The 12,379-nt window shown below is 53.3% G+C and overlaps 1 protein-coding gene across 3 annotated transcripts in view; it reads right to left on the bottom strand.

Moving 5' to 3' along the window:
* The window catches only part of PIK3R4 (phosphoinositide-3-kinase regulatory subunit 4), a 31,390-nt gene that overhangs the window by 4,594 nt on the left and 14,417 nt on the right, over nt 1-12,379 (bottom strand). For all 3 annotated transcript variants that reach the window (XM_032957786.2, XM_032957787.2, XM_032957785.2), the window contains exons 14-20: nt 8,922-9,141; nt 6,850-7,052; nt 3,551-3,830; nt 2,867-3,032; nt 2,085-2,243; nt 1,704-1,921; nt 1,283-1,414 (exon numbers count right to left, since the gene is read on the bottom strand). In XM_032957786.2, the coding sequence (XP_032813677.2) occupies nt 1,283-1,414; nt 1,704-1,921; nt 2,085-2,243; nt 2,867-3,032; nt 3,551-3,830; nt 6,850-7,052; nt 8,922-9,141 (1,378 nt within the window). The remainder of the gene's footprint in view (nt 1-1,282; nt 1,415-1,703; nt 1,922-2,084; nt 2,244-2,866; nt 3,033-3,550; nt 3,831-6,849; nt 7,053-8,921; nt 9,142-12,379) is intronic.

Below are 12,379 nucleotides of genomic sequence, written 5' to 3'. Positions count from 1 at the left end.
TGACTGGCTGCCTCTGACTACAAAATATCCTCAATCTTGCCCTACTGCACTGTCATCTCGCCTCTCTACCCTGCCGGCTGATATCCCTCTCACTGCCTCCCCCTTGAAACGAAAGCCCAAATGTCACCTCCACCAGTCTCCTGAACGCGCGTGCCCTCCCACTGTGCGGTGACGTGAGATGCGATTGCACCGGGGACGAGTCAATTCGAATCGTCACCTCGTGCTCGCGTCTATAAAGTCAGCCTGGGGAGGTCATCGCCAAATACTCACTGCGCTGGGCTCGCGACGGCTCGCACCGATACCGAACCGACAGATTTCTAGTGCGCAGAAAACTTGAGAGCGCTGTTGCAGTGGCAGTGTAAACCCGGTAGCGCCGTGCGATGCAGTCGTAAACCTTCGCTCTCAAACGAGAGTTTGAAACGTCCCCAGCAGGGATATTCAACAAGGTGTCACTAGAGGGAGCTGCGTGCCAGCCGTGTGAGCGCCAGGCATCTCACAGCAAGTGAACCTTACGACGTTACCCCGGCTCTCGTATAATGTCCGTGATGCAGTCATTTTAAGTCTGTTGATGGTCGGCGATGCGGCAATCGACTCATCTCGACGAGCTGTAGTACACGATGCACCACTACGGTGCGTGCCGCGAGCGTTCCGGGTTTCAGCGCAATCGTCCTCGCTGCGTTTCGACATCGCGGAGTGGTACCGATTTCGGATTGATTGGTACACCAGTAGCGGAGTGAAGTACACCCCTGGAAAAAATAGTGTCCCAGAAATAAAGTATTTAATTGCCTCGGCCATTTTGTATTATTTGGTACCCCGGGGTACCACCATAAGGATCAAGTCACCCGGTTATCTAGCTTGTATAATATCTTGCTTTAAATAGCCTCTTTTGTACAGTTTTGTAAAGTCTAAATCTACATCATGGGACCTCCCTTGCCAGTATCAAAATATAAGAATAGGTTTTACCCTTTATGGAAATTAACCACATATACTTGTGGTGAACATGCAAAAAAAAACGCTCTGGTAGTCTATGATGATGCATTGTCTTTGAAACTTATTGGTGCACACCATAGACAGCTTTCTTTAGAGCGTAGTCTCAAACAGTGTTAGACCAGAGGACACCAAAAGGCGAACGGCACAAAGACAATGCCACTATCAGGACATTGAGAGCTCGGGTTGAGCAGTTACATCATGGGACCTCCTTTGCCGGTGTGAATGGTGCATGTGGCGCGGTGTGATGTGTGCGGTGAGGACGGTGCGGTGCAGTGCGTGATGCGGCGCAGACCTGCGAGCACCCAGGAGTGGTGGTCGGAGTGCATGGAAAGGCGGCGGATGCGAGCGTGCGTTGGGTGCGTGTGCGTCGTGATGGGAAGCTGGAAGCGCATGTCCCAGCACACCATTGTCCCGCTGCTCGTACCTGAAACAGACAACGTGACGTGAGTGATGAATGTTTGTTGAACTTCTTTCGCACCGTAGGTAGCCAACCGTGCTAAACGGAGGTGCAAGGGAAGGACACGCAAACTAACAAAAAAAGCTGTTTTTTAGAAATGAGTTTTCAATATAGATGCTTAAAACGCGCAGAGCTGCAATGGCTTTCTACTATCAGAAGGAAGAGCGTTCAAGACTCGCTAATTCCCGGACTCGTTAATTTGCCAGCTCGTGGGAGAAGCAGACGGCATAAAACCCCGGCAAGCTGAGCGACGCACCCACGGCGATCCAGCACTGGCGGATGTCGACGGCGAAGGAGGTGATGAGGCCGTAGCGTAGGTCGTGGCGCAGGCCCCACGCGGCCGCCCCCGCCGGCGCCCGCAGGTCCCAGCCCACGAGAGCGCCGCTCACCGTGGCGTACGCCAGCACCGACTGCGCGCCGGCGTGGAAGTGGTGCATGTCCACAACGCAGCCGTCCTGCAACAGCTCCAGGTTTCTGGGTTCCGAGAGAGTAATTAATCAGCATCATCATCATCACCATCAATTGTTTGTCATCGGCCAGATGATGAAGCGGTGGTGTGATTGTGTGATGGTGCAATGGTGTAGTGATACGGTTGTGCAGTGGTGTGGTCGGGTAGCGCTGTGGTGTGGTGGCGCACCGGCTGTGCGTGAGCGATATCTTGCTGGCGCTGCTGCTCGTCTCGATGTTGAGCACGTGAATGGAGCCGTTGTCTGAGGCGGTGGCCAGCGACTGCGAGGCCTGGCAGAACGCCAGCGCCTTTATGTGCCCGCCCTGGCGTGCGTACGTAAACTTGGACCTGGTCGCCACCGCAAACATGAAAAATTCAGAAAATTCATTAATCGGGAAATTATCACGTGACTGCCTGTGCATCGCAAATTCTCATTTGACCTCACCGAGTGGCGAGGATGAGGTTACACTCAATAGACAACATGAGGAAATTATTAATAACGACCAATAGACTCAAAAGGGAGATATACGATTTCCCGTATCAAATAGCGCATATTTTGTGAATTATATCTTGGTAACGGCGCGAGATTGTGAATACAAATTCTGGTGAGAGATAACAACAGGCAATTGTCCATCCTATTTAGCCAGTAACCTGCAACAAGTCGCAGATTAAGCAACTGAATCGTTGAGCATTTGTAATCGACTACTCTTATCGTAGCCGAGTGCTTCCGCCACTTTAACATCTGTGCCGGCTAAGCCACGCCCGTGCGACGTGGCTGGCGATGCCGATGAGGCCAGCGAGCCTCGCCCGTCACCTCCCGTCCAGCGGCACACACGGGAACAGGGGTGATATTTTATTAATTTACAACTGTATTTGCGTCACCCGATTGAGTTCGGCCGTCGAAACCCCACGTTCAGCAATCCAAGTCTTAAATCCCCGGTACAGCCCCCCCTGGCTTCTAGAACACTCGCCTGGTGGTGGAGCTCTTCCCCTCCATCTTCTGGCTGTCCCACACCTTCACGGTGCCGTCGTTGGAGCAGGTGGCGAAGTACGCGTGGTCGTGCGCCACCCCAATGCGGTTGACGGCGCCCCGGTGCTCGTGCAGGTGCGCCACCAGCAGGCCTTTGGGACGCCAGCCTAGCGGCGGCGAACACAAAGGGCGTGCGCCGTTGATACGCACATACGCCTGTCTCCCTGCAGGTGATCTCAGACGGGATGGCTCAGCCAAAGAACCACGCACCATTGAGGACCGAGTGGTGGCATTGTGAGGCCATGAGAGATGACAATGGCTTAAGGGAGACTTCATCTAGCAGTGGATACGTCAAATATAAAGGTGGTGAAGATGAACGCAGTCTAATATTCATGACTTTATAAGGAATACGTTCTGTAATGAGACACTAGACGGGACGGGGTGTACAATGAGGATCTTCAGTGAGGTCGATAATGGGGTCCCCTTTAGAGAGAGAGTTCTCCAATTACGTTACCGACCACAGCAAACGTCAGTGGCGAGTGAAATCTGAAACGTTAGTGGCCTCCCCCGCACCCCCTCATTCGCCACCCCCATTGCCCCGGCGTGGCGAACCGTGTTCGAGCGACCCCCTTTTCCGCGGCGGAGGCCCTTCGTCCAGCAGTGCGATCGATCCCGGTGCGCGTACCGGGCGGGGGCGGCCTGCTCTCCCACTCGACGCGGTCGATGAGACCCTGCAGCGCGTGGTCCTGGCTGTGCTGCTCGCGCCGCTGCTTCAGCAGCTGGGCCAGCTCGGCGCGGCACGGCGCGTGCCGGGGCTGGTAGCCTCCCGCCGCGCCCTCCTGTGGCCCCGCCGCTGTTGGCTGATGATGATGCTGATGATGATGCTGCTGATGATGATGCTGCTGATGATGCTGCTGAGCCATAGCTGCCCTCTTCGGAGGGGAGGAGGCCACAACCTCCCTTGCCTGGGGAAATGTTGCTCGGTTCAAATAACATGCAGCACAAACAACAAATGGCTCTTAAAAGGTTTACTTATTCATTCTATCTTTTTTCCTCGAAGTTATTGCGCTATCCACGTCGTGCCGTGAGTTAAAAAAATCCCTTAGTATCTCTCAGAAAGCATGCAAGGGCTGCAATGCAAGGCTACGGTGGAGAACGGGTTGTCTGGCTGCGTGGGTGTAAAGCGTGCTAGGTATTTTAACGAGAAGTGCACGTCGCCCGCACTCCACACTGCAGCTCAGGCATGCAGACAGGGGCAGGCGACGCACTCCTAAATAGAACAAAGGTTTCCTGGAAGCACAACCACACGCCTCTGCCTTTGCCGAGGTCACCCGCCGATTCCTTTGTCCTCAAATGTTTTGTCAAACGATCAAATAATTCGGAATGCACCCGACCAGGTCAGATTTGGGAATCGAAGGAGGATTGATCTTTGAGAGTGCTTAGTTGTATGTATGTGTGTTGCACCGTACGTGGCCAACCGCGCTAATCGGACGCGTGGAGGAAGGACAAACAGAGTTGGGCGACGAACTGTGCATGCCACAGGCAACTGCGGGACTGTTCTATGTTGTGGGCAGTGCAGCAAAATCTAGGTCAACAAAGTCCAGCAAAGAAAAGTACAGTCAAATAACTCCCACGATGAACACATTGTGGGAAGACCCTCATCCAGCAGTGGATCTATCAAAGGTCCTGTACACATGTAGGCTTGTGTACATGTACACGTGTGTACACGTATACATGTGTGTACATGTAAACATGTGTACACAAGCATACGTGCTTTCACGTTCTGCCTCCGCCGTTCCGTTTGCCCGACGAACATCTGCTTTCCGCGGCGAGACATCGCGTGGGGCTGGAATCGTATTGGGGACTGTCAGAGGTGGTTTATTTCTGTGTTACTGCCGCCGCCCGCGTTGGCCTTGGCCGTCACAGCACGTTAGCGCTGATGAGATGGCGCGGACAAAGGCGCGCTTCTCTCTTGCGTTTACAAAGCGGCCAGCAAAACCGTGCCTGCAACGCTTATGGCAGGAAAATGAAGCGATCCGGGGCAGCCTCTCCGAAACAGCTGCGCCCTGGATTCTATTCAAATGCTTTCCAACGCCGGTGGAGGGTGTTTACACGTTATCTCCGTCCATCTGGCTTGTAACACGAGGTCTAGAGTTAGCCAAACATCCCAAAAGAGGATCACAGAGCTTTGACAATCGTTAGCGGCGGTTCTAGCTGCCTTCCCTCTTTGTCCGTGGTTTCCTGCACCTCCTCTGTCGTGTGAAACACTGCGCAGCGCGTTACAAATTCTACGGCCATTTGCGATGCAATCCGCACGAACGACGCTCTTTATTATTATACTAACCCTCGCATTCTTATGACAATAACTCTAGCAGCTATGAATCAACAAGAACAAAACTGTGGAAGGTTGCAATGATATTTGGGACTTTTCTGTTGAAAACCGGCCACAGTGGCGAAACGGGTGCCCAAACCAGCGCCAAAAGGACTCCCCCGCCCCTCCCCGGCAAAGCCGCTATCCGAGCGCCGGTGTCTCATCGCGGCCTCCGGTCGAACGGCTTCCTGGTGCGGCCGGTACGAGCGCCGCCATTTTCGTCGCGGTGAGGCCGATGGTCCAAGCGCGGTGGAGGGAGAACCGGATAGAGGCGGCGCGGCGTGCATCCGTGAGCTCCACTACGGCGGCGTTTGAAGAAATAAATAAACCGCCTCAATTGCCAGCGTGTACAACAATAAATCTTGGCGTTCGAGCACGTGTTTAAAGTTGGGCAGCTAACACTCAACGTAGGTGCGGACGCTCGACCTTTTATGTCCTTGGAGAGTGAAACTGTTTACACATCCAACGGACTTTGTGTTATTGTTGTAGGCTGGCCCGAGTTCCTGAGCTCAGTGCACGCACGTTCAAGTTACGTTGATCACACAGGCAAAGGCAAGCCAATGACCAAACAGCTCCTATCTTGGAGATTCGTACATGGGCTGTGTGTTCTGACAAGAGATTGAATCTTTGGTAATGGAAAAGAAAATGAATAAAGGTATGGTGCACCCTTACAGCACCCGAGTGACATCACTGCATTGGTGGATGCAAAACGTCACAGAGATGTCACCGTAATGGACCATGTGGCCGTAACGTCCTTTTACCCATCAACGGAGATTGAAGTCTACATAGTTCAGCCCTGGATCCACAGCCTGGGTGTAGCTACAGGATGAGATATTTTCGATTTTTTGGGCTACGCTTTCCTGTACATCACGGAGTGAGAAATGAAGAGACAAGGAAGAAGGAGAAGTGCTGAGAAGTCGACTAACATGGCTAGGGCATGGTGTGCAAAGAGAGGAAACCATCACCGGAAGGAAGGTGACAATCGTAAATGCACCAAGGCAGGAATCGAGAGGTCGGCCTAATATTAAGCAGCTGGTTCCGAGTGGTCATCTAGGATACGAAGGATTGTGGAGTAGACATGGAGATGATGGCCTCGGGCAGCAATGAGTGGGGAAAAGGACAGGCAGAGCAGATCCAGTAAATAAATGAGACCGTTAACCAGGTGCGGAGACCCTCTATCTTTACTGAGATGTGAACTGGCTTTTAAAATGCCTTTGATGGATAACCACAACATTCGCCTCTTCTGTCAGGGGCCCTTGCAGGAATGGAAGTGATCGAGCGTGGTGCTAAAATCAGAAACACAGCGTAGCAAAGTTTTAAATATTCCCCTAGAGCACCAGATTAAAACGCTTGCAGAAATGGATAAATATTGTTTGCCGACCATTACGAAGTGTAGGCCTCACGTGACCATAGGCCGTATGAAATGGAAGCCACGGACCGCGTCATGTCAGCCGCAGGCCGTACAAAATGGTGGGCCACGTGAAACGGCAGTGTCGAGCGTCGATGAAAAACGAAGCCGTGGGCCGAATGAAACTAAGCCTTGGGTCACGTCCGACCTGCGCCCCTGCTGGAAAGCGCACGTGCGCGGGCACGGGAGCTCGCGCCGCTCTCACCTGTAGCTGTGACATGAGGACGGGAATCGCTGGCGGGGCGGATTGGGAACGGGCGCCAGCGCCCTGAGATGCCTCCGGGGCCCCGCCGGCGCTCCCCTGCGAGGATTTGCCGATGGCGATCCCTGGCGCCTCCAGGGCCCCGAACATGCTCCTCCACTCCTCGTTCATGGACGTGTCGGCACGCACAGCCCGCTTGGCACCGCCTGGCGTGGCACCGGCGAGAGGGGGGCCGACGAGCGCACAACGGTGCCAGGTCAGTGGGCACGGAGCCGATCGCCCTCCCCGTGATTCCAGTGGTTAGAGCGAGGGGGGATTGCCGGGAAACGCGATAATAGTTTTCCCCCGAGTCCCTTAATGGTGCTCATTAGGGGGAACTCAAACGCGTCCTGTTAGGTAGGGCGGGAAGGTGGAAGCGCAGTGCTAACAATCGTGCCTCACAGCAGGAAGGACCAGGGTTCAATTGCTGACTCGGGCACCGTTCTCTGTGTTTTTTGTGTTCTCTCCCTCTGCTCTGCGTGGGTTTCCTGCAGGTTCTCTGGTTTCCTCCCACACACACAACGTCATGGGTGTTGGCTAAACACTCCAATGTAGAAGTGTGGCCTGCCTGGGTAAATAAGTAATTAAACAGACCGCTTAATTGTATTATATAGCAGAGTAAAGCATCAACAATGTACGTTATTATGATAATAATTATTATATGTGTTGATAGAGCGCCCTTCATGTCAGGGCGTCTCAGAGCGCCGTACGACATCTAAATGTCCTGTTTCTTAACCTTGCAAGTGGACATTTCTCAACCAAGGTCGAAAGTATTCATGCATGAGCTCTGTCCGTGTGTAACGGGGATGCGCAAAAACTCGGATGATGCAAAATGAACGAAGCTTTGGTCTAGCGTTGTACTGCTATTGCGGGCTTAGCCGATAGAATACTGGCCGCACTGATCCAAGGATTGGCCAAAACTGGTAGGAAAAACCCAGACCTATGATGTATTATTCATCATTGAATCATTGCTGCATATGACTGTCTTTGCAATATCTATCATACTCATTATTAAATTACTAAAGTATACAAGAAAGATGTGCAGTCTTCAGCAAAATAATACACCCTAAATAATAAAAGAATACTTGAGTGGACTTGGAAAACCCGGCGAATGTGGACTGCGGGGGGTCACAGAGTGCGGCATTGTAATGTATGTCAGTTCACAGACGGTGCACTCGGTGCGCGGAGCCACAGAGACCAGTCAGGACAGCCGAGCGGCGCTCCGTATATTTAATCCTGCATCAGATTTATTCTGCTCAGTCGACTGGAAGCATGGGAGGTGGGGGTCCCGGGGAGAGCCTCGCTCCGAGGCTAACACCACGTGGGCTGTCGGGGTTTGCGAGCGCGTCGTGAAGATGAGAATCTGAGAGCGAGCTGCGTTCCAGTGGAGTAATCTCCAGGAGCTACGGGGATCGAACAGAGGGGGGTATTGTTCCACCCGAACCTGAGACAGCACGAGGGCCCCCTTCACTCCGCGCCCGGTACAACGCTTCCCATTCGGCATGTCGCAATTGCTCACCCTTCCCCCATGTGAGTCAATTGTTGTTTGCTCTGATTTTTTTTCACAATCTCGTTTGTATTGTTTGTAAGTGTGCTACTGGCCTCGTTTTGTCTAGCTGTGTTCGCTCCATTAGCCTACGTGTAACATTATCACAGAGTGTACGATTCATTTGCATATAGAGTAATACATCGATTCTCACACGCACGATTCGGAGCACGTTCCGTGAGCGTAAGAGCCTACTTTAAAGCGACGTGTCGTTACGGGCCTAAGCCGGAGCTTGCGGGACTGACTGGACACACGGCCCAGGAGTGGTTCATCAAACAAGGTAAATTTGGACCATGGCAACGACACACCTGGCCTTCTATATTTCGCAAAACGCCGCGGGCTCTTTAACGCCCACTCTGAAGCGGACTACTACGCTTTCACGGTGGCCACGCCCCCAGCGTCAAACACGGCAGCCGGCGGGGGGCCTCGAGCCGCAAAAACCTCCGCGACGAGCAGCGAACGCGCGGCCGCTCGGCCTCAGAAACCGTACCCTTCCTCTCGTCGGCGTCCGGGGGGCCGGCGCGGCCCAGGTCGGCATGGCGTGGAATGGGCTTGACGCCGCCGCTGCCGCGCGCGTTGAGGCTGATGGTCCCCCGCGGCAGCGCGTCGTCCTCGGGGCCCAGCTCCACCATGGTGGCGCGGGCCTTGTGCACCTTCACCATGTAGTCCCGCAGCGCGATCAGCTTGTCCTCGTCTGCGGAGGTCATGCCCTGCGCGAGCGTGGGGAGCCACAGTTATCACGACCCGTCCTTCCATCCCCACTATTACCTTAATTAACGCCTTTCAAATCAAGTTGAAAGCGTGAGTGCATTATTTCTGTCCATCCGTCCTGCTGTGCGTCTGTCTGTCTTTCCGCGTACAATGGCAGGGCACAATAACGCTTGTAAAGAGGATGCAATATGAACACAACTTTAGTATACAACTGTGTTGCTAGGAGGGACAAACCCTAGTGAAAGTCGCCCAAAACTTTGAGACCCAAGTCAGAGCACAAAAAACGATTTGAAATTATTCACATGCATTTATTTAGATTTTGGACTAAGTTGCAGCTTTGAGAATTTAAGATATCGGTTTAACACTCGAGTAAAAATATGTATATTTTTGGTATGAGAGTGGGTGGGAAATTGCTGCCCACTATTGTATGTGGATCAGAAATGACGTGAAGGATTCTCAAAGATCGCTCTGTGATATCGACTTCTTTGGGTCGTTATCCAACGTGAAGGTTAGCACTGCTCTGCGATAGACCCAAAAGGATACTTCATCTTGTGACACCGATAGCGCAATTGGGATAACATTTGTAATGTCCCGAGTGGGTGGATGTCATGGGATCAATCCTAATGCTCTTCATCTCTGCTTGCTCGTGTGCCCTGCACCTTGACCTCTTATCTTGAGGTCACCCAGTAACATTACGTTCACTAATTTCTCCCAAACAACTCAACCTTCCCTCACAAGCCTCTTTTCAGGCCACAAAAAGTCAAGTCAAAGTGTCTCCCTGACTACTGCTCACCTCCACTGCCAGTCCTGAGCCAGTGGTGTAAATTCCACATTCTTCAGACAGTGCTCTGTCTGTTCACAAAACTGAATTCTAACAGTTCAATCCTGGGTCATATTCTCTCGTGTGTGTTCTCTCCTTTGGCTGCCACTCCGCCCGTAGCCTTGACTGTCGACCTAATCGGTCCTGTCAAAGACCACGTGCTCTTTTTGACAGTCAGTACGGTGTCTGCAAACTTGCATCTGTTTTCTGAGCCACGTGTTCCATGTCTCTCAATGCAATTCTAAGCATGCACCTCTCCATGCATTCCACTGCCAACTAACCAGATGGATTTTCTCTCCACGGAACCACCGCATTTCCTCCACTAAACATTTATCCGCTTTTCATCACCGCTCGCCTGCTCCCTCCTACACGGACGTGAGCGAGCATTGCCGGGTCATGTCCGTGCGTCTCGCTCCGAGCAAACGGATTAAAGTCCGGAGCGGAGTCAGCCGACGGCCGAGAAGCCACACTGCCCACACAGCGGCCGCCAAGACCACCCCGAGTCTTCCCCGAAAGCCGGGTCCCCCCTCAAAAGCTTAAGAAAAAATAAATCCCATCTGTGCCAGGGAATGAATGGGAGAAAGGACCCGGAGACCCATTCAGCTCACGCACGCCTGTGAAGCCAATGTATACTTTGGAGCTGTATCCAAGCATTCCAGCCGCAGCTCAGACGCCGAAATAAAACAAACAGAAGAACGTGCGCGCCCATCGAGTTCACTTGCGCAGCGCAACAGAGGCCCCGGCGTGGGCCCGACCGCTTGAAAAAGCGATCGGCATCAGCAGTCAGCAAGGTTCGAGTTGTCTGCCAAAAACTACGCTCAGACATTAATCGGCGAAAATGCACCCGATTTTACTGACAGCAATGTAGCATGGTCACTGTACGATGCGATGTGGATTCATATAGCGGCGTCTAAATGTGACCACATCTCTAGATGCTGTCCAGAAACAATGGCATATTTATTGTACAGAGAGAGGCAGTCAGTTACAGGTGTTGAGCCTGGACTTGAACAGGGACAGGGAGTTGACAGCTCTGATGGCTGGGGAAGGGGATTGAAGACTATGGAGATAGCAGAGGAGAATGAACGAACTTTTCTGAGTAAAGGTTGACCGGGGCTTTGACAGACACCTTTGGTTGCTCGAGACAAGAGTGCATGGACTGGAGTAGAGTGAGATGAGTAGACTGAGATGAGAGGGGAGAGATAGGAGAATGAAAGGAGAGGGAAGAGGAAGGAAGCGTGTGTTGAGGGGAGTAGCGGGAGATGAGAGGGGTAGTCAGGGGCGAGTCCATGGACGGCTGGAGCGGAGAGCGTGCGTGCGGCGGAAACCATCGTCACGTTCTGTACGCAGCGTCAGGAGTGATGCATCACAACCGCGGTGCTGGCGTGCGGAGCCGCGTGCCCGTGCGCTGCGGTGCACGAGCGCATTCCAGTGCGGTGCGGTGGCTCCCTGCCCCTCGTGGGGCCCCCGCGTGCAGCCCGCTCACCGCTAATTAGTCTCAGCCAGCGTCGGAGAGCATACCTCCGCTCGGCCGCCAACGGCGATGCCCGTGGCTTATGGGAGTGTGCGTGCGGGCGTATGGGCCCCTGTTTGGGGGGTAATTTGCACACTTCCAGTCGTCGGTCTAAAGGGCCGTAATGAGCGGCGCGATGATAGCCAGGTTTAGCGATAAGGCAGCTGTGTTCTCAGTCAACATGTTCATGCTCATGAGCGTAGAAAAGCGTTCTGTATGAGGAGCAGTGGCTTGCGCCCAAGTTTTTCATTACACCGCCACTGGAGAATGAACATTGGCACTGTCCCTTGATCAAAATCCACACTGCAAAGCCTTTGACCAAAACAGCACCCGTAAATATAATGTGGGGGCGATGGAGCGACAGAAAACGGTGGTTATCACACTGCGCTATGAGCCCGATGACACAATGCACTGACCAGCATAGTGAAGTGTTGCTAAGCAACCCTCACGAGTGACCTAACGTGGGGGGTCAATCCTCCATCCGCTGGCGGATCGGCAAAGAGCTTAACTTTATTACTACGATTACTTTACTGTCCTTAGTGCAGCCTCGCTCCTACGCTCGTACGAGTTAAAACTCCGAGTGAGGGCTGTGCCGAGAGTAACGCTACGCAGACGCGGGAACCTAACAGCACGCGGCGTGACGTGCAGAGCTAGGCTGTTCCCTGGACAGCTCGGCAGCCGCGTTATCGCTTCCAGATGACTTGCATTGTGCCGAGATGCGCTGCCCGCGTGCGCCAAGACGAGCGCAACACGTGTCCGTGAGCGCGCACCACGGACAGCTTTACTCGCGTTTACCAGGCGTATCATTTACAGCCCTTTCCATAATCCACTGCTGGATAACGGCTTCACCACACCGTGCGGGTCGTGGGAGGTCGTTTGACCATAGCGGTCGGTGAAGGGAGTGCCC

Source organism: Petromyzon marinus, chromosome 20 (assembly GCF_048934315.1).
Source record: "Petromyzon marinus isolate PM22_M1 ecotype Great Lakes invasive population chromosome 20, UKy_Petmar_22M1.pri1.0, whole genome shotgun sequence".
Taxonomy (NCBI): Eukaryota; Metazoa; Chordata; class Hyperoartia; order Petromyzontiformes; family Petromyzontidae; genus Petromyzon; species Petromyzon marinus.
The sequence above is the reverse complement of the archived record's forward strand: the minus strand, read 5'-3'. Positions and strand labels throughout refer to the sequence as shown.